This window comes from Staurois parvus, unplaced genomic scaffold (genome assembly GCF_062004578.1).
Source record: "Staurois parvus isolate SC_StPar_1 unplaced genomic scaffold, SC_StPar_1.0 ptg000025l, whole genome shotgun sequence".
Lineage (NCBI taxonomy): Eukaryota > Metazoa > Chordata > Amphibia > Anura > Ranidae > Staurois > Staurois parvus.
The window spans coordinates 9883993-9906445 of record NW_028317821.1 but is presented as its reverse complement, the minus strand read 5'-3'; the positions used below and the strand labels follow the sequence as shown (position 1 = coordinate 9906445).

The 22453-nt window shown below is 39.0% G+C and overlaps 1 protein-coding gene across 1 annotated transcript in view; it reads right to left on the bottom strand.

The window, feature by feature from the left end:
- Window positions 1-22453, bottom strand: part of STAB2 (stabilin 2) — a 197896-nt gene that overhangs the window by 63221 nt on the left and 112222 nt on the right. Inside the window, exons 27-39 of the mRNA XM_089651824.1 lie at window positions 21610-21705; window positions 21403-21450; window positions 20090-20226; window positions 19045-19159; window positions 15779-15856; window positions 14554-14652; window positions 12840-12947; window positions 11859-11990; window positions 10702-10830; window positions 9431-9490; window positions 6075-6170; window positions 4520-4715; window positions 1872-1967 (exon numbers count right to left, since the gene is read on the bottom strand). Of these exons, the coding sequence (XP_089507950.1) occupies window positions 1872-1967; window positions 4520-4715; window positions 6075-6170; window positions 9431-9490; window positions 10702-10830; window positions 11859-11990; window positions 12840-12947; window positions 14554-14652; window positions 15779-15856; window positions 19045-19159; window positions 20090-20226; window positions 21403-21450; window positions 21610-21705 (1390 nt within the window). The remainder of the gene's footprint in view (window positions 1-1871; window positions 1968-4519; window positions 4716-6074; window positions 6171-9430; window positions 9491-10701; window positions 10831-11858; window positions 11991-12839; window positions 12948-14553; window positions 14653-15778; window positions 15857-19044; window positions 19160-20089; window positions 20227-21402; window positions 21451-21609; window positions 21706-22453) is intronic.

The following is a 22453-nucleotide window of genomic DNA, read 5'->3' as shown; positions in this document are numbered from 1 at the left end:
TTCTGACTGTAGTACAGATTAGCTGTATGGTGTCCATTGTGTTCAATTCATAGATCCTTTCCTATAAACAAACAATGCTTACTCACTCTCTCAATCAATATTGACCATTTTTTATCCTTATGCTTCTACCATTAGTAAATAGATAGGAAGGTATATTATATGTAGCACCCTCTTAGTTAGCACAGATTGCTAAATAAATTTAGTTCAGCTGCTCTGTAAGGGTTGATTGTTCTAGCCTGCATAGAGTTACACAGGCTGCTGTTCTGATTTCTTCCCCCTGCATTCTGGAAGATTCGTGCATTACAGAGGGAGAAAGAATGAGAGAGCAGCTTGAATATTTATGGAAACCTAACCAGTCCGTAGAGAGGTAGGTCCAGAAGGTAGTTGGAGAGACTATAAATAGTCTGAAGCATGAAAGCAGTGCTTGTTGGATATTGGGTTAGCCCTGCATGAGGAGTCCCATGTCTCAGGGGCTCTGCCCCCCTGGGCAGTCTGCTGAGACATTGTGGCCATCGAGGTCCCAGCAATAGCTTAGGCTGGGGGCCTATTCTCTAAAATCTGGGGTTCTTGCAAATGGTCTGGAGAAGTACTCTGGAGGATACCCAGTGGAGGCTGGACGGAAGAGGGTCCAGTGGTTGGCGGTATCGCGAGTCTGCATCTCCCTCACTAAGAAGTGCCAGTGGATATCAGCAGATGGTAGCTGATGATCCTGCCTGTGAGTATTGACCTAAGTCCTGTGCCCTAGAGACTGTAAGCAGCTACCAATGCTAAACACAGACAGATCTAAAGCATTTTTTCTAGCAAGTAGTGACTTTGCGGAAGTCCTCCGTCCTCAGTCTTGCAAGAAGAGTCCTCAGTCACTTCAGTTCCTTTGGGGTATCCCATGCCTCACCTACACCTATCCATTTTACTCAGAAATAAACAAAGATACCCTAGACTATTTTTTGAGCCAGTGAGAGGGAAGAAAATGCTGTGGGCCTTGCTGCATGTTCACAAAGTAGGGAAGCAGGATCAAAACCAGCAGCTCTTATTGGGGAGTGCACTACATATATTTACTTTTAAACTTTTTTTTTTTATTTCTTCAGTTACTTCCTGGTTTCCAGGGCTAGGCAAATGATGTTTACATCCCTGGATTCTTAAGGAGGGTTTTTTTTTTACCTAAACATGCCTTCCTGCCATGCATCAGCTAAGGCCAGATGGATTCCAGGAAGTAAATAATACATGGATCAGCTAGGGGTGTTTTTCAAAGTGATTTCTCAGTGAAATAAAGCATGGAGACCATGGGCGGACTGACCATTTGAAATCTCGGGCACTGCCCAAGGGCCCGGGGTCAGTAGGGGGCCCATGAGATGCCCCTGGTACCTTTTTCATAGGCTTTTTTGAGTTTTGGCAAGGACACAGGGGCCCCATGATCCCCTATTGCCCAGGGGCCCCATGAGTTGTCGGTCCGCCCCTGATGGAGACATAGATGGATGGGTGACTTTGCTTTGACTATTTAAAATGAACTAGAGTTTTTGGTTTGTGGTATTCAAATTCAGGGTATATCCTCCTTAAGGTGCTAAATGAGATGTGCTAATCTTTTCTTAAAAAAAAACAGAATATTTAATCACTGTGATATTATATTTAATACCTAAATATTAGTTTTTTTCATAAACATTTCATATAATCATTTTTATAATTCTTTAGAGGTTGTGAATATGTTACATGCTAGTTAGAATTGGCATGCAATCACATCCAAAGGATTTTTATCACTGATAAGTAAACAGCCTCGATTTTGAATACAACTCATGGACATATAATTCCACATTTAGATTGCAGTGCAACACATTCAAACAACCCCAATGGTCCTGCAGAGTATGCAGCTAACTTACCTGTGTCACATTTAACTCCTCTCCAGCCAACATTGCACACACAGCTGCCATCACCGGTTATCCCTTCACTGCATTTTCCATTGACACAAGTACATGCTGAACACAACAACAAATTCATTACAAAACAAAATGAATATTAATAAGCCTTAATAAATATTTTACATTCATAATGGTAACATACATAAACATATGCCACTGCGTTAAGTCCCATACCTATCCTAAAACCATTTTAGGATTCCACGTGGAGTTTTCTTGCGTACGTTGAAAGAAAATGTTCAGTGTTAAAGTAAATCTGAACCCGAATTAGATAATTTAATTTTCTAAACAGTTGACATGTTTTTCCAATTAAATACCATTTCTGATCTCCTCTATCCTCTTTCAACCACTTCCTCTGTACCTATACTTATCCAATGTCAGTTGCACATCACTGCTCTGGATAGACTTCATGCCAACAGTGAACCCATGCAATTTGTGCCTTCACTTGTCTCCACCAGGGGTGCATGTAAGAATGGTCATGCATAACAGCAAGTGCCTAAACGAGTACCCTTTTGACAGTATTACCAGGTATCTTTTACTGAAATCTTCAGATATAAAATGACTGAAAACAACTTTTGAAATAACATTATAGATATCAAAACGTATATGAGATTTTACTGATTGGTTTAAGATCTTTTTTTATGTTTAGGTGCTGCATTAAAGTATATGTGCCGGCCATGGCCAGATTGTGACCCCTCAGTTTGCAGGTTCTCTTCTGGATCCTGAGAGGAAAGCCAATAGAAAGTGTTCATGTCTCAGAGGCAGTGACATGGACACTCAAAGATGGACCCTGCCTCCTGTGCAAGTAGGATTGGAAAAAAACTCAAGACTTGATTATCACATGACTATGGATTTGAGTAAAAGGGGAACTTTATTTCTGATGCCAGCAATTGGTTAAAAGGTGGGTTGGCGAGGGACAGTGCGGCGGAGAACAGTCCAGAATTTAAAGTATAAGTGAACCCTCACCTTGTAAAACAATAAAACAACCCATTCAGTTTAAAATAGAAATGAAAGGCAAAATGTGTGTGTGTGTGTGTGTATATATATATATATATATATATATATATATATACACACACACACACACAGTATATATACCCACTATATTGCCAAAAGTATTGGGACACCCCTCCAAATCATTGGATTCAGGTGTTCCAATCACCTCCACGGCCACAGGTGTATAAAATCAAGCACCTAGGCATGCAGGCTGCTTCTACAAATATTTGAGAAAGAATGAGTCACTTTCAGGAGCTCAGTGAATTCAAGCGTGGTACCGTGATAGGTTGCCACCTGTGCAATAAGTCCATTTGTGAAATTTCCTTGCTACTAAATATTCCATGGTCAACTGTTAGTGGTATTATAACAAGGAGGAAGCAACTGGGAACAACAGCAACTCAGCCACAAAGTGGTAGGCCACGTAAAATAACAGAGTGGGGTCAGCACATACTGAAGTGCACAGTGCGCAGAAGTCACCAACTGTCTGCAGAGTCGATAGCTAAAGACCTCCAGACTTTGTGTGGTCTTCAGATTAGCACAACAACAGTGCATAGAGAGCTTCATAGAATGGGTTTCCATGGCTGAGCAGTTACATCAAAGCCTTACATCATCAGGTGCAATGCAGAGCGCCGGATGCAGTGGTGTAAAGCACGTCACCACTGGACTCTAGGACAGTGGAGATGTGTTTGCTGGAGTGATGAAGCGCACTTCTCTGTCTGGCAATCTGATGGACGTGTCTGGGTTTTGGCGGTTGCCTGACTGTATTGTGCCAAGTGTAAAGTTTGGTGGAGGGGGGATTATGGTGTGGGGCTGTTTTTCAGGGGTTGGGCTTGGCTCCCTAGTTCCAGTGAAGGGAACTTTTAAGGCATTAGCATCCAACATTTTGGACAATTTAATGCTCCCAACATTGTGGGAACAGTTTGGGGATAGCCCCTTCCTGTTCCAACATGACTGCGCACCAGTGCACAAAGCAAGTTCCATAAAGACAGGGATGAGCGAGTTTCCAGTGCAGGAACTTGACTATTTTTATCAATAGTGCAACAACTGGATATCACTTATTGAGTATATATATATATATATATATATATATATATATATATATACACACACACACACACTTTTTCTTATAAGTAATCACATGACCTCATGACTCATGTTCTCAGCTGCATAAGGGGCTTAAAGAACAGGGGGTGGAGAAACAGCATTACACTGATCTTCCCAGTAAATGGCTGGTCAGGGGGGCATGTTTGCACAAGTCTTGGCCATTGGAGGACAGGCAGGCTGTGCTCCAAGCATAGCCACAAAACTGACCATGCTGGGATGGATGTGCTCTCATGCCTAATGTAGTCAGTTTGAAACAGGAAAGAAGGGGACTAGCGGGATCACCAGGTATTTTACACAAAGGAAGCAATACAAAGAGAACAGAATACTTTTTAACACAAGACATGGTACAACAAATACATATCAGAAGAATGAAATTTTGGGGTAACATATTCTTTAATCTATTTTGCATTAGATGTTAATAGCTCATGCTTGCATCTTTTCTGTGCTGGCATATGTGTAAAATATTTTGCACTATCAATGTCAAATTACACATGACAGTATGTCAGAAATACCTTGGTCACATCGTGGTCCATATTTTCCTACTACACAGCTTTCACAAGCAGTTCCAGTAAAACCCTGTTCACACTGACATACTCCAGTGCCATTAACACCATCAAGGCATATTCCGTTTCCAAAGCATGGGTTTCCAGCTTTTCCTGGGCAAGACAAGCATTGATTGCCATAGTATCCAGAACAGCACTCCTTGGTCTGTATTTAATGAAAAAAAACAATTATTAAGGATTACAAGAATCTAAAATCTCCTGTCAGAGCCAGATTTGGCCTAACAGGTTGCTTTAATTAAACGGAAAAAACTCCCTGCAGGACTGGTCACATAAAGCTACTATTATAAAAAGCTTATTAAAGTGAAACTTGTACCTCAGTGATAAGATCTGCTTATTCAAGGTGCCCCCTCCTCCCTAAAATGCTAGATAAAAGTGCAAAAATATATTTACAGTACCTTTCCCTGGCTTCCTCCTGCAGCATCTACCTAGGGTTACGTCATCCTCATTCTGACCAGATCTCAAAGAATACTGAGTAGGCCAAATCTTGCAAGAAGACAATCCTTCTTGGGAGGTTTGGGCTACTCAGCTTTCCCACAGATCATGTGAGCAGGAAGAAGACATCACCCCCTGTACTACACAAGTCTGGAAAAGGTGATTATAATACCTATCTATCCCCTATCTACTTTGCAGTATGTAGCTTTGTCCCATTTAATAGCTGTACACTACATACAACAGCATATTAAAACTTGCACCATTTAGGAGATAATCACACAGCATACAGCTGGTGATGTCACCAGCGCATGCGCTCTAAAGGAAGGGCACAGTGTGCCAAACATTCAGTGCTCTGTGCCGCTGCGGGAGTGACATCATTGTGGCTCCAGCCATTCATACTGCCGGAGACCAGGTGAAGATTGCAGCACCGGGGAGCCATAACAGCGTGGTACTAGAGGACTCTGTGTACAGTTAAGTCTGTCATAATGTACTAGTATGCTTCAAAGTGATTTCATTTACACGTGGAGAGTGATGGACTTCTTACATGTCTTGAATACTTCATCTCCTGAGAAAACTGAGATCTCCTCGTTATAATTTTCAGTTCTGTTCCTGTGCTCTTGAAAGGTTTAGCTGTATCTTCCTACCTTTGTGTGTTTCAGGGCCTCTTGTTACATAAATAAAATCTGAAACCCAACAGGGTGAGTGGGAGTCCTCCACTCTTTTAGCACAGGAGTACTGCAGCACAACTGACTGGCTCCTTGTACTACCTCTCCATTTCTCAATCTGAGCTCTGCTGTGCAAGGACTGCAAGAGGCCAATAAGTCAACGTTAGGTTTTTATACTGCTTACATTTTGCATCTTTCATATCTGCATGTATTTCAGCTTAACATGTTAAGAAAAAAACCTGCCTTACCTCCTATCCTTCTCCTAAACTCTTTGGAGGGGGGTTATGTCTCCTAAGAGTAACACATTCAATGTAACCAAAAATATATGATTCTAGTACTTGTTCATTAAAGAAAGGCATCTGCATCAGTGTCATGCAAAACTTACTGACATGAAAAGGTATACTCACAATTAGAGTTCTAACACAGAAGGTCTGACATCCAATAAATAAGAATTTCTTTCGCAGGCTGTACTTCGAGTAAACACAAGGTTTTCTTACACCAGTCTGCAAATTATTAGAAAAGAGTTAAGAACTTAAAGGATAATTGTTGAATTGCTGGTCGAGGGGGCGGACTGGACACCTTAACTGCCATTGTGCTACATGCTGGGTGTCCGGTGTGCTCCTGTACCTTTAAGGAGGGATGGGCTCCCTGAGGTTCACCTGCCCTTGGTCTGTACATTAAATAAATGTGCCTCTACTATGGGGGGGGCTCTCAAAATTTGTTGAATTAGGACTACAGAATATCGGGGTGCCGTGACATGGCTCTGTAGCTTACATATGTATTTTCAAATGTGTGCTAACTAAACCCCTGTTTTTAACACATACTGTTAGGCAGGTTAATTCGGTTTGTTTGCAAGCTGGCTGACAAGTTGAGCTGGGAACTTTTCTCTTTTGTTGTTTGACATGCGTTGCCCATCCCTGTATTCTTTGCTGTGAAGGCCAGTTATAGACTGGGGCAGCAGCCATTTTTTATACTGTTGAATTGTTGGTGAGGGGACACAGTGGACACCCTAGCTACCATTGTGCTACATTCTGGGTGTCCGGTTCACTCCTGTACCTTTAAAGAGGGGTGGGCTCCCTCAGCTTCACCTGCCCTTGGTCTGTCCATTAAATACATGTGCCTCTACTATAGGGGCTCTCAAAATTTGAATAGTTAGGACTACAGAATATTGGGGTGACGTGGCTCTGTAGCTTATGTATGTATTTGCAAATGTGTGCTAACTAACCCTATGTTTTTAATGTATACTGTTAGACATGTTAATTCGGTTTGTTTGCAAGCTGGCTGGCAAGTTGAGCTGGGAAATTTTCTCTTTTGTTGTTTGACATGCATCGCCCATCCATGTGTTCCTTGCTGTGAAGGCTAGTTATAGACTGGGACAGTGTCCATTTTTTGTAACTTAAAGGATAAGTTCACCTTGTAGACAAAAATAATAAATGGAAATTTTTTTGCAGGTAAAAAAATTTGCATTTTTTATTTTTGTCTACAGGAGCCTGTTAAGCATTGCACCAGAGATCAGTAGATCGCTGATGTCATGCAGGTCTCCTGCGGACCTGTCAGAATATCTGCTTGCTGTACAGGATGTACAAGCAAGCAGATATTCTGACAGGAAGCTTTGATGAACTACCACGCCGTTCCACAGCACCGTGGTAGTTCATTGAAAACTACAATCCCACAGCCGCTTAGGCTGTCGGGACTTGCAGTTCATTCATTCACAGAGGTCTGTGAATGAATGATACGGACGTGTGGGTGGAGCCCCGCACGGCTGTGCTGTTTTCAAATTTGACAGATAGTACAGGGAGACTTCTCCCCATGCTATCTGTCGGGGAGGCTGGGCAGAGGGCGGCAGCTGCGGCTATGGGAACATGTTACATGTCCCACCCTAAAAACGAATGGAACATGTAACATGTTCTCAAAGGTGAACTTTTGCTTTAATAAGCCCTGCTGACAACTAATCAGGCAGATTTGCTTTCCAGTAACTGGCAGTCAACGGGTTGCTGGTACCCGCCATATCCTTAGCAACCAGTGACCTAGCCCCATTCATTTACTGGTTGGGAATATCTGCTCATGTAAGAAAAGGGGTGGTAACAATGCTGACATCACAGAAAATTCCCATATAAGGTTATTGTGGAAATCCCTCCATATCAAATCCATGTGATAATACATCCAATAATCACAGTACAGTGAAAATGTATGATCGGTGAATGCAGTCCACTACAGTGCAACATGTTACCAGGGATGCAATATCGCCAATTTTTTGATAGGTCAAAATGTAATATATGAAGCCCAGATATCCTCAGAGAATCCACCACCTTCTATCCAAGCCTTATAAGTTCAATTCATACATGGGATAAAACACAAGCAGAAGACTCCCATAGTGTGAACCAATAAAAAGTATTTTTATTTCAACAGTTTAAAACATTCACATTTAGTAGAGTATAACAGTGCTGTGTAACTAAAGATGTCCCAATCAGTAAACTGCAACATCATCAAGGATTTATCACATGTTGTGCTGCTTGTTTACAGTTATAGCTCTAATTTTTGCCTATAGCACGGTTCTAAGAAATAATGAGTCTACATATCTGCACAATGACATTAAACAAATATGGGCATGACCATACTTGGTCAATGGCATCACCCAGGGATCCCCGCTTTTTTCTTTACTTTCAGCAGTGGGGAACGGGAGATGCCATTTGGTGCTCCCACCTCCAGACAACCGAGTCAGGATTGTAGGGAAGAAGCTCTTGTCCTCTTCAACATGGGAACAAGGTTCTTTTCCACGGCAAGGTCCCCACTGGTAAGGTACCCTCATCCCATGTTGGGGAACTATGGCCTGTTATGGTTTAGGAGGGGTGTGCGCACCCCCCCCCCCCCCTTTCTGGCCAGCCAGGCTGCATATTCTGAAAAAAGTTTGATATGGATTTCAGGATTGGGAGTTCCCCCTTAAAATTCATAGCTGAATTTGCATACACTATTTTTGGAAACACACTGCAATCAGATTGTTTGGTACTTTTGTATCATGTGATCCGGTGTGGGCTAACGCACTGCATTTGTGACCTACATTTGGGGTGCCATTAACTTATTATTGACACCTGATGCAGAATGGAAATGAAGCGCGTTTTGAATGCAGTGCACTAAGCGTGCACAGAACATGGGTTTCCCACACCACGTTCTGGTGTGAACTGGCCTTTACCGTCTATACCAGACCCTCCTTTAGAATAGAAGTCCAGTATAGATGAAGGGAATCTCCAACCACTTTGTTTACAAATAGTAAAATAGCTGGAGGCCAAAGCTGTCATTTACAAGTAATTTAAATGGCATTTATTTGCTTTGTAAATGTCAGTTTTGCTGTAGTTGGTTGTATACATCAACAGATGTACCACTTTACAGGCAGGTTCAGGACATGTAATGTTTCACTTAAAGCATTATTAATGAAAATGGCCATTACTGGTTTTTAACATTTACTCCCATTGACTCCAAGAATTCAAATGTGGTTTGGATTCGACTCTTGAACTTCAGTAAAGTTCACCACACTCTACTCAAACCAAACCCAGGTACATTCCTAGTGCTATGTGTTCTAAAGTTATGATTTATTTAAATTCCTTGGTTCATAAGGAATTCCATTTGTGGTCATCTACCAGCCACTCCGAAATGGACTGATACCGATAGTACCTTCATAAGGATAGTCAGATGCCCATGTCATCTCTGAATCACACAAATTTTCAGTTAAACGAAAACACAACATTGCAACTTTCTGTACACTCACCATTGGGTATGTATTTGCACCACATACTGTTGATAAGGATGAACAGTCACCACATTTGCTCTAAAAAAAGTGTATGTTCAAAGTATTATAAGTCATATATCAGATTTAAATGGTTAACAATTCTAGACAAGGAAATTGGTTTATATATTTAGATCACAGTCAGAAGCCACTTCTCATCAGTAATAAATTGTGTGATGTAAGAGATTCCAGCCACTGCAAGCATTGTGTATATTCATTCACATTAATATCAAGAGCAGACATTACAAGAGAAAGAGATTAAAGTCCACTAGGATTAAAGGCATGCATGCACTCTTGTAGTTATATAAACAAAAGCAAGTGACAATGTTCTCATTTGTTTAAAAAACTAATTATAACCAATAGACAGAAACCTGTGTCTGGACTATCTCAAGAAAAGCTGGTATGTGAATATTTGTTAGGAATGCTTTGACTAGAAATATTGATATATATTCTAGCTATCCACAACAGATCTAAATTTTGTATAGATTCATTAACACAGTAGAAGGCCATAATTTAAGCATAGTCAAACAAAAATAAAATGCATTTGAAGGCATAACTTTTTTGCTTTCCTTTTGGAGTAGAGAAAGGTTAAAACCGCTATCAGGTTTTTTTTTTATGTTTGTGTCACTTTGGGGACATTTCTGTTCACTTCCTGTCCTGCAAATGTAATGGGAATTAACAAGAAATCTCCTGTATGTGTAGGGAAAGTCCCATCTAACACAATTGTCTCCAGAACATATATTCCCATTGCAAAATTTATCATCAGCTCTTGCTTCGATGCAAACTTTAAAATTTACTGTGGGAAAACAAGACAGCAATAAAAACTTGACAGAAACACTAATCATTACCTACACTATTCAAAACAACAAAGATGTTGCTTTCCATACACCTTAAGCAACCTTTTTATGGGTTGACCAAATGTCAGAGCATGCAATGTTTCTATATTTTTCCTTTATGAGTTGTGACCTGTGCCACTCATGGGTTGTAAAACAATCTGAACCATTCAAAATTCTTCTATATCAAACTGGAGAAGTCTTATATCCTTTTTTATACATATAGTAACAATTCTAATCTAACTGAATCCTAATTATTTTATAATTGACACTTAGTATATGATTGGGTAAATTAAGGAAGCTAGTGGGTAGCTGGGCTCCCGAACAGTGTCATGGGCTTATTATGACTATAGTTATGCAAATATGTCAGAAGTGTAAGGGTGGTATTGCTGTCATCAACTGTACATTAATAATTGTTACCAGAGAAACAACTGTATCGTTGATATCGCATCTGTTCTTCTGGATTTCCAGAACTTTCCCTATCCCGTGCATGACCCCCTTGTCGGTTGCTGCATTGGTGTAGTTCAGTGGTGCATCATTCACAACAACCTAGAGGAAAGAAAGAAAACTCACTGTTAATTCCTTAAAACAGATCACAGACACAATGTTGTTATTTTCTTCTGGCGAAAATATTAAACAAAGATTTATAGTGTCTATCTAAAGCTAATTGCAAATTCACCTTTGTTATATTGTTTATCCTTCAGAGTCCGTAAGTCAAAGTCCTCAAAGTTCTTAAGACAGGTCCTGACAGCTAGAGTCTTAATGCCTGGAGGCAGGGGTGGACTTTCTGATCATGTGACCACTGTGATTGGTTGTCACAGTGGTCACATGATCAAGGGCTCCTGATTGTAAGCAATTACCAGGAGCTGTCTGTGAATCTATTTAGAAGCACTAACATTTACATTTATTAACCCTAACCCCCTATATAAGCCTAAAAGTGTATGTAGGGGCACAACTTTTTGTTTTGTTTTGGATAAAGTAGAGAAAAGTGAAAACATCTATCAGTCTTTTTTCTTTGTCTTTATCCCACTGGGTAGATTTAACTTCACTCCCTGTTCTGGAGATGCACCAGAAAATGAAAAGATATCTCCCAAAAGCTAGGAGAATACCTAATTTAGACAGTTGCCGCCACTCATTTGTCTAAATTGAATGATTTACTTTTGCCTCTTGCTTTGGTGACAGCTCTACGTGTCTTTTGGATTCCCCATCATTTTCTGCCTTCATGACAGAGACCACCAGACAAACAAAAGTGTGAATCTCTCAAATATTTTGCTATTTGGGTCCCATTGGGGAGATCTGTGTCTTACACAAAATTAATAAATCTCTCCAAAGTATGGGGAAACCAGTTGTCACACAAAGAATAACTTTAAATTTTGCATCTTCCTCCATTATTAGCACTTGTGGTCATCAACACAATCAGTATGAGCAAATATTTCCAGGTGGAGCACAGACATGCAATAAAACAGAGGGCAAAAGTTAAAAAAATCTATATTCTACCTGGAACTAAACCTACTTTGGATTTAGATAACATTTAGGAGCCCAGAATTTACAGAGACAGTACGTTTCTATGTTAATACCTCTCCATTACGCTTAAAAAAGCCAACTTGATATGAGAACCCCAACAAGGTTTCCCGATGCATGCCTTCATGCATATCATTCTTCATTAGCTGCTGACCCAGTATGATATGATATCGCATGGTGTCTTCATCCTAAATATCATCAAGAAACAAAAGATAGAGCAATGTTTAGAGACATTCATAGCTATTTACCTCCTATTACTCCTATTGCAGGGGTGGGACAAAGCGGGGGGCAGAGCAGGAGGGCCAGCTGCCCAGGGCACAGTGTTTTTTTATGGGGTGGTGCTGTGTGACTATCACTCACTTGTTGCTTCAGCAATTCATAGAGTAGCAGTGAGTGAGTGATGGTCACACAGTTCTTCTCCCTACTCAACAGTTAATTTTGCAGAGTTGCTGCATGGTGTTGGAACGTTCTCTGCTTTCACACACTTGGCACTAGAATGAATCTGCTACTGTCAGGTTTTTTCTAACTACACTACATGGCTGTCAGTATGACAGCAGCCTACCACCAACTCCAATTCAAGATACCCACCATGTATTTGCTGCTTTTTTCCCTTTACTGTGCAGGGAAGAACACATTTGCCAGTTACTAGACTGCAGAACAGAATGCTACTTGATCTAGAGCAGATGACAGCAAGTGAAAGTGATTTTTCTATTTTCTATACACATGCAGCAAATTATATCTATCTTTGATAATTGCTTAATAGGTGCAAATATATGTAATCGATAACTACACTTGGTTAGATGTATCGCTGCAGTTTTCCTCTGTCAGAGATTATAGAATTAAATAACCACTACAGTATTAAATTAGTCAGAGTATACTATTGAATTGAACATTGCAACATTTTAGTGGATGCAGTGAATGAGACTGGATCATCGCAACTGTATTATGCCTTGACAGCTAAAGCATTCAATTATATTGTAGCATTGCTTCCATATCATGCAAACATTTGTTATTAAATTAATTCATACAATACAAACCAGAGTGGCTTGGCTTTTGCTGCGAATGTAAGTAATGATTGCATCATTATGAGGAGCAAATACTGTGTAGGTCTCTGATGCTTCAATCACTTTAGCTAATTTATATTCCTGAAATAAAAAAGAATAATTTCTGCAGTATTAGTGATCATTTCATTATATCACTGAAATGAGAGAAAATGTATTACAACTTTTGTCATCCACCACCAGTCCAACTGATAATGATGAGCCAGATGTGGAAGAAGTAAAAAACACACAGATGTTGGCCTCAGGAGTCCAGCTATACACTTGCACCAAAGAAATGGCAGTTCAAATCCAACTTGTTCCTGTGGGCAACACCTCCATGTTTCTTTCTATTTTGTCTGGCACAGGCTGCACTTCTTCTTTTTTTTTTTTTGTAATTATAACTTTTTATTTCATCCAGCAGAGCATAAATAACACTAGTCAGTCACAACCTGTTACTGGATATCTTATAACAGCAATGAAAAAAGAGTCCTTAGTGAACAGAAATATTGGAGCAGGGGTCCACAATGGGCCAGTTACACACAGTATTCATGTATAGCAGGCAAAGGGATCTCTTCTTCATATACCGTTCAGAAAGTTAACTTGGATCCTGCAGTGCATAGCTATTCTAAGGGCCTGTTTTCAAGAAGTATTCAAACCATAAACTAAGCAAACAGCAGAGGAAGATACAAAGAAAAAAGGCAGAAAATGGCATAATAAAAGAACAAGAAGAAAAAGAAAAAAGGAGGAGGTTGTGGGAGTGGATCTGGGCCAGGAGAGAAGGGCAGTCCCATGAAAACAAAGACAAAACTGTTAATTAAGCATAAAAATGGCAGCTGAAATTAGATCTGGGTCACAAGAGTTGACATTTGGGAACTGTATTCCTGGGAAAACGGGAAATTGTGTCAGCAATACTAAGTTATGTGGAACTGTTCTTTCTTCACTTCAGAGCAATGGTCACCTCTAGGAGGTAGACTGTAAAATTTTTCAGAGTATTCTTTAAAACAATTAACTATTTCTTGAGATTTATATAGCTTATGGCCTTGTGTGGACATCACAGTCAGAATGTAAGTCCCGTATCTAAACCCTTGCAGTGCCCTAGCTAACGGTCTTCCAGGTATAAAAGAACCTCCGGGATTACATAAACTTCACTTTCACTTTAGAGAGTAAAATAGAGTTCAGTGAATTCCATAGAATCTTTAGATCAACCACTGTTTTGACTGCCAAGAAGCATTTGTGAGATCTCGCCAAGAGCCAAATTTGTCACAGAAGTGTTGTGATCTCCTGGCTCTCCTTTTCCCTGGATCCTAATTTGATGAGTGTGCCTCGGACTACACATTAACGTGCCTTCACACTACCCATGAGGAAGTCTCCGGAAGTGCATTTGTTGCAAAATAGTCTCAAATTTCTCCTTCCACAGTATGCACATAATGCAGGTTTTGTGTTAAACCCTCATTTAATCTCCAATTTCCCACTATTTTTTCTTGATATCCAACCAGTTTTAGAGCAAGTAATGCAAACTCAACAAGTCGGACTGTGGCACATCGCTTACCTCCAGACCCACTCCTACTGCATTGTGTTTCTCCCCAATAGGGGCTTAGTCATGAAGGTCAGGTCACTTTCATGACTAATTCCCTATTAGGGAGAAATGATAATATCTATGCAAGTCTACATTTATACATGGGGCACAATGAGTTTACCACTTATATCTTACAATGATGTATCCACGGAAGATTGAATAATCTGGCATCTGATCAAGTCTTGTCATAAGGTCCGGCAACACACCAGAAAGAAGTGGCTCTGGGAGCAACACCTGCAAAATGTAAATATACCTGTTCACATTTCTAACATCCTGACCAAATATAATGTTCACATACAGTACCTGTACAGTATATATACTGTATACCTTAGATGTTTAGTTCTTTTGAGCAGAACTCCAGTCAAAACATGTTAAAGCCTTGGCTAGAATGAGGAAGATTTCTACTGCTGTCTTTTTTCCACCTCTGGAAGTTTTTCCTCACTTACTGTTCTAGAGAAACAACAGAAAGTGAGAAGAAATCTGCCCAAAGGGAGGAGAGATCCAATTGGATTGGATGTTTTGTAATGTGTTCCAGATGTATTTTGGGTCTCTTCTACTGAAACAACAGCCTTATGCTAATGAGTATATACTGTATATGTATGTCAGCAAACCAGACTGATACAGATCAGTTCTTAAAGTGTTACTAAACACACAGCAGTAAAATCAGTCTGTATATGCAGTAAAGCATTCTTGTTATACTCATTGTGGAACCTAAGGGGTTAATCCTCCACATTGTGTAAAAAAGGCTGCTGTATCCTGTCCTCTCTGATCCTCCCCTTCTTCTACTGTCCCCAATCCATCTGCTGATAGTACAGAGCTCTAGGAGTCACTCTGCACAAGCTCAGTTTAGTGTGTACAGCTAGAGAGGTTTTTCTTTCTTTGGGAGGGTGCGTGTGATCAGCACTGTCTGGACAGAGGGTCAGGGGTTATGCAGTCTCATTGGACAGTCAGAGCAGAATAAAAGCTCCTCCTACAAGGTTTAACCAGTGCTCAGCTGGACACTGATAGAAGTCACAAAGAGACTGCTGATGCTGCTGATAGTGCTGATGAGAAAAGGTATTTAGCAGCTTATGTTTACTAAAATAATTGCATTTCCATGTTGCGTGTACTGTGGAAGAACAGATATAGTGAATTCAGGGTCCTGGGTTTAGTAACACTTTAAGCCACAGTGATCACTTCAATTTCCTATTTGTAAATGGTACACAGTAGTGTTACCATTAAATAGAAAAGTAGTCAATTACTCTGTGACCTGCTAGTTATCATTAACAGTTCTAAACTGTCTTTAGGCAGTTTATAATTGTACCCCTTCAGGTACCCTTACTCTGTACTCTGTTATTGCCTAATACAAACAGAGGCTTACCTTATCAACAAGGTGTACAACTCCATTCACAGCTGCTATATCACCAGCAACAATGTTAGCACCACCAACTGTGACAATCTGGAATAAGAGAAAAAAGTACATATTCTTCAGTCCCTTTACCAAGTACTCTCAGAAGTAACACAAACTCTTTGCTATATATTGCTATAGTGTATATAACCCCAAAATCTATTTTTTAGTATGTTTGCCATTATGTCTCACTGTACATAGTTTTCATAACTACTTTCCCTCTAGAGCAATTTTTAGATTTTTCCAACACATGACAAAAATTAGCATTTTGGCTAGGAAATTTTTCAAAGCCCCTAGAGATTAAACATTTTCTGAAAGCAGAGGTACTGTAGAATAAAAAATGGTAGTTGTACAGCTGTTTATCACAATTGATATTTTCAGGAAAAGATCATCTAAAATGACTTTTTGCAAACACATAATTTAATACCCAATTTTTTTGTAAAAAATAATGTTAGCCTTCAAAACTGCATGCGTTCAGGAAAAGACAAAGAATTACTATACCCCAAATTATCAGCAGGTGGCTTTACTGCTCAATAATTTAGTGTTATAGTGGTTGTAAAGGCTGAAGGTTTTTTTAGTTTCATGCATTCTATGCATGAAGTTAAAAAATCTTCTGCCTGCAGTTCCCCCAGCCGCCCCCTAATGCTTACCTGAGCCCAATCTTGATCCAGCAATGTGCATGAGAGCAGCATCTCTCCTGATTCTCCTCCTCCTCCTTCTCCCTCCAATGGCTCCCTCTGCTGTCAATCACAGCCAGCGTGGAGGGAGCAGAGGCAGGGCTGTTTGGGAGCAAACAAGCAAAACTGAAGAACACTTTGGGGCTATAACAGGTTCCACTGGAAAGTGTGTCGAAGGGAATTTGTCCCATTTAGTAAAAAGAACATTTGTGAGGTCTAGTACTGAGATTGAATGAGAAGGTCTGGCACACAATGGGCATTTGAGTATATCTCAAAGATTTTCAATAGGGTTGAGGTCAAGGCTCTGTGAAGGCAAGCCAGGTTCCTCCACACCAAGCTCATCAAATCATATAATTTTGGACCTGACTTTCATCCACAGTCACATCCTAAACCGGTCATCACAAGGTTGGAAGCACACAGTTGTTTAATATTTCTTTGTATGCTTTACCATTAACAAGAACCTTCATTGGAAACCCCTAAAATCAATAATTAAGAGGGGGTGTCACAATTTTTGCCATATACTGTAGTATGTGAGATTATCAGGTGTCCAAAAACTTTTAATCATATAGTGTATATCAGACCAGTGGCCCATTGACCAACTGAAGGAGCTTGCAAAGGCAGGTGGAGATATCTGCTACTGATTGTGCTGTTACAGGCAGCATATCCAGGTATGAGACTTTGCAATAGATTCACTAAAATATTTTCTAAAAAAACATAGAAAGTGAATTATGATGTCAAACATACTAAAACATGAATTTAGGTTTAACATACACCTTAACAGTAGCAATTAAATGCACTACATAGGTTTTTCAATTCATTCATTCACAGGACATTCTGGTAACACCATTGCATACTTCTACCATCACAAGCTGCCACGATAGAGATTGACTCTCAAGCAGCAATGAAACATTGCCTGGCATTTCATAAATGCCATCTGTCCCATCATCACTAAGCTTACCAATTAACTGCATGTGTGCCATTGTGAACTGCCACTGAACACAATAGGCAAAGGGGTAAGAGCTGTCCCCATGGAAGGATGCAATGAAAGTTAACATATGAACCAGCAGATTAGAATATATAAGGATTGATTTACTGAAACTGGAGAGTGCAAAATCTGGTGCAGCTGTGCATGGTAGCCAATCAGCTTCTAACCTCATCTTATTCAATTAAACTTTTACAACAAACACCTGGAAGCTGATTGGTTTCTATGCAGTGCTGCACCAGATTTGGAACTCCAGTTTTAGTAAATCCACCCCATACTGTCAAAGATAAGCAATAACAAATGATTTATTGTTACATTATGTTTAAATGATGATTTATTCATTATGCTATACTCAGAAACATATTCAACCAAATTTGCACAGTCTATCAATACAATGTTCTGGAACAATTTTATGTCTATAACTGACAGAGCTTATACTGTATATGAGTAGATAAGTAGAAAGTAGTAGAATGATTCATGTGTGTTGAGTGGAAGTATATGTGCAAACAAGAGGAGTTTATTCTGTCCAACATTTCGAAGGATCGCAGTCTGCATTTTTTTTCTATTTCAATGGTTTTTATTAATTTTTTAAACAGTATAAAACAGAGGCAATAAAACACGCCCACGCAGGGGCTATCAATTGCACAGATAAACAAGTCTGCGTTTTTTTTAATGACAAAGATAGACTGCGATCCTTCAAAATCTTGGATAGAATAAACTCTACTTGTTTGTTCACATACTCCTACTCAAGACCCATGAATGACTCTACTATTTTCTATTTATCTACCAATGTTACTTTGCTGCTGTGCACGCAAGCAGGTACTCCGTGGACAGTATGCAGTGATTTTCAATGGCTTTTATAGAGTATATATAATATAGATCAGAGGAACCCAAACTACTGAGTTGTAATCAACCTACAATAACAACAATTAGGCTTAAATAGGGCTTTAACATCAGTAAATTCCTTCTTCATGTTTTAAAATTCAAACAGATGTTTTGTGATTTATTCTGCTAAAATGCAGGGTGTGTAATAATAACATATAAATCTAGACCTTGGTTTGTGCTCTAAAAGATGATGTATAAAATGGGTGATGACCAATTTGTAAGCTTTGCAAAGCATATGAGGAATCAGTCTGAGAGTTGCTGACATCATATAAAAATCAGTTTACATATTACATTTCATGACCTTCAACAAAAACTTTGTATTACAAGAAACACTTCATCCCTACTGTACAACAGATATATAACTGTATGTTGTCTCAAAGTTTCCATAAACTCTGTAAAAGCTCTTGGCCTGCAGCTGATGGCACTGCTTGAAGACCTGTAACATCCTGGACTTTTCAGAAGTGGAATTTCATTGTGCGATACAATGACTAATCCAATAAATATGACAGTTTTAGTAAACATAGCATCTGACAAATGCACCTGGAATTTTGTCTTACATAAATAATCTGTATTTTTAACACTGGCCCATAAGGAATAATTAATTTTATTTAATGTGCCAAAAAATTTCCATCAAAAATGTTTTATGATTATACACTTCTGGCTTTCACGTGACCTTCCAGTCTTTTGTAACTTACCCCATTATTCTCAGAAAGTTTGAGAAAGTTATTTTTAAGAGAGGTGGCCAACATGTCAGATGAAGATAGATTCTTAATGTCATCAGATCGGAAGACACCTGATAATATATGATATCTAGAAGGATGAAAATATAAGTTTAGACTTTAAAGTATTAGGCTTAATGCACAGTGGTGCTCTTCTAAACTCTTTTCTTCTGGTAGGAGAAAAGCAGTTGCAAAAAAACCTTCTCAGCCACTTTGGGCATTTATTTATTTCACTGGCAAGAATAATAATTTTTCCTGGTCATTGAAATGAAAACACGAAAGCATTACGCATGTTTAGACATTTTTCTGCCAAAACACTCCTCACTTGAATGCACAACTGATGTTTTTTTCCTACCTCTAAACGCCTCAGGCAGAGAAAAAAAAAAGCTCAAACAACTGTGAAAGCAATATTTTTTAGTTCAAGTGTGTATGTGGCCTAAAGCTTATGGCAGCAACTACAGATTGATATTACATTGGTCTTTGCAACCAGAGCATCTTGCACCGTGACTTTACTCCACTGAATTCCTCCTTTGGCTGTATGATGGGCTGATGCCTTGCTTTCCACTGTGGCTTTAAAACATGTTTTGACTTCCATTTGTGGTATTGATGCAGAGGAGATCCACATGAATTAACATTGTTCATGGCAGTAAAACATGGTCCCCTTTTTACCTCCATTATAAGAACAAACCTGGAATATGGAAGGATTTCGTACAACCCAGGTAGGCAGTTCATTGGCCAAAAAGTTTAGTGTGGTAGTTTTTGTATTACTATGAATTTAAACAACATTTTGATTCAAAAGCACCAACATGATATAGCTTAAAGATAATGCAATAACTTGTACAAGGTTGGCACCCAAAGTTTCTCCAGGGAGCTCCTTCTCTTATAGCACACATTATGTGCTTCTCCTTGAAAGGTAACAGAGATTACAAAGAAATCTGACTACATTATCAGTGAGTGCAGGAGATTTTTATATCAAGGACAAAAAAACATGATAGATATTATATAAGAATTGTGGATTTACTTTAGTAAGATTGGCATTTTATCCTTCCGCATCCAAAATGATTTATCTTGCTCACTCATACTTTCAAATGCTTTTTGTGAAGGGACAAGCACAGTCACATTGGAAGATGGTGAGATCAAGGATTTTATAGATGGATCCTGTAAAAGAAAATATAGTGACACTGGGAGGCATGCAAACATGTGTAATAAGGTCTTGCACAATGCTCATTACAACCTTTTAGGATGCTCTGTATATGGATCCGTGTCTATATATAAATGTCTATTGGTATTAATGTGTAATTATTTGGAACTAGAGTTACTTCTACTAAGACATAAAGTAGCATCAGACTTGCCCTGAATGTTTAAATATGATTGGTGGCTGTGGAGGAATACCTCTGTTTCTTAGTACATACATTAATACATTATGCCTACAGTCTTTATTCTGTTTTGGGTGATAATTCAAGATTATCTATCGACTAAAATAAAGTTGTGTTCTTCAGCAACTTAAACCTGGAATGTAGGAAGAAACAAAGGGCACAAATAATGAATCCTTGCAGTCATTATTCCATTTTTAAATTAATTTTTAAAGCAGGCATTGCAAAAACCTGAACTTTATCAGCCTCTTGCAGTCCCTGTACAGCAAAGCTCAGAAAGGGGGAGGGAGACGCAGCACAAGAAACCTATCGGGTGTGCTGCAGTGCAAGAAACATGCTGATAGGAGGAGAGAGCAGAGTGACAGAGACATTGGGTCATCAGTGTGCTGCCTCACTTTTCACTGTTTGTTCATAGGGTAGGGTGCAGAGGAGACCTGTTAGTGAAGATGAAACTGCAGCAGAGAAAGACCAGGTCCTCTCTCCTGCTAGTCAGGGCTGTGTGGAAGGGCTTCATACATCTCACAACTGGATGGACAGAAATAACATTTTTTAAGGGTAACTAATGCAACTTCCATATAGAGTATTATTATTATTATTATTATTTTTATACAGGATTTATATAGCGCCAACAGTTTGCTCAGCGCTTTACAATATAAAGGGAGACAATAGAGCAACGATATAGTTCAATACAAGAGGGATAGGAGGGCCCTGCTCCTTGGAGCTTACAATGTATGTATTACATCTGTATATTTAGCTGTATGCCTGGAGTTCATCTCTAAGTTGTAAATTTTACAAGTAACTAGCCCTAAATATGTGTGCTAAAAGTTAAAATATGGCTCACATAGTTTATTATAAGAAATGTTTATTGGTTTATGTATTTGGCTTTCACAATATTTGTGACTTCCCTTGCTTATACAACGCTGACAATTTCTAGAATTAAAACACCTACAGTAATACTTACTTCAATCCATTTATGAAACTCTGAGGCTTCTGGGAGTGATGCAATCACCTAGAAATATAATTGGATAAATAATTCAAATAAATAAAGCAATCACTGTATGGGGCTGGTTTCTGTAACAACATTCAAGTGAAGAATCAACAAAACCTACACAGTGACCACAGTAGATGCGTTTCTGTGGCTGTGTGATCTGATTGTAGTATAACTTACATCTGCAACATTGCCATAACATATTTTCCCATCTCCTTGATATCCTTCATTGCACACACACTCCCAGAATCCTGAGGCTACTTTTTGACATGTGGCCTAAAACAAAAAAATATATTAAAAACATGCCAGAGAGCAATCCAGGCAATTTTTAGGTCTCATGACTGATGTATACATCATGAAAAATAAATTAGCAAACTGAACTCTCATAGTTTATATCCTCTTCATTACCTGACCATTTTTCAGTGTTCAGCGTCATGATAATTTGGCTGACAATTATGCAATTCTGTACCTAAACAAATGTTATATCTTTTTTGAGACAAAGAGACCTTTGTTTTGGCAATATTTAGTCTCTACATAAAGGACTAAACATTTTGATAAAAAATAGTTTCCCTTACTTTATAGTATAAAACATGAAATAAAAATGCCAAGACAGCGTGAACAACCCAAAATGACCCCTTTTTTGGAAAGTCGACAACCAATGGTGATGTAATTTCATGGCAGTTTTTATAAATGAAGAAATAGGCTGGTATTTGGCGGTTAAAAAGATTTTTAAACTTTCATGGGAATTTCCTTTTTGACAAATGTGCTGAATAGCTGTCTGCTATGGACTCCCAATGGGCAGCAGTTTCTAATGGACTTGAAGACAGCTCAAGAGTTGTAGAAGGACTTGAAGCTGTTTCAGCAATAAAATACTCAGAAACCCAGTGAAATGTCTTCCAACAGAGCTTTTCTTAGATTATTAAAATAGTGAATTCTAGTATAATTTATTATTTGACTTCACCTTCGGCTGTAATAATAGTCATAGCAATATATAATTGCTGCCAATAATCCTGTAGACATGGGT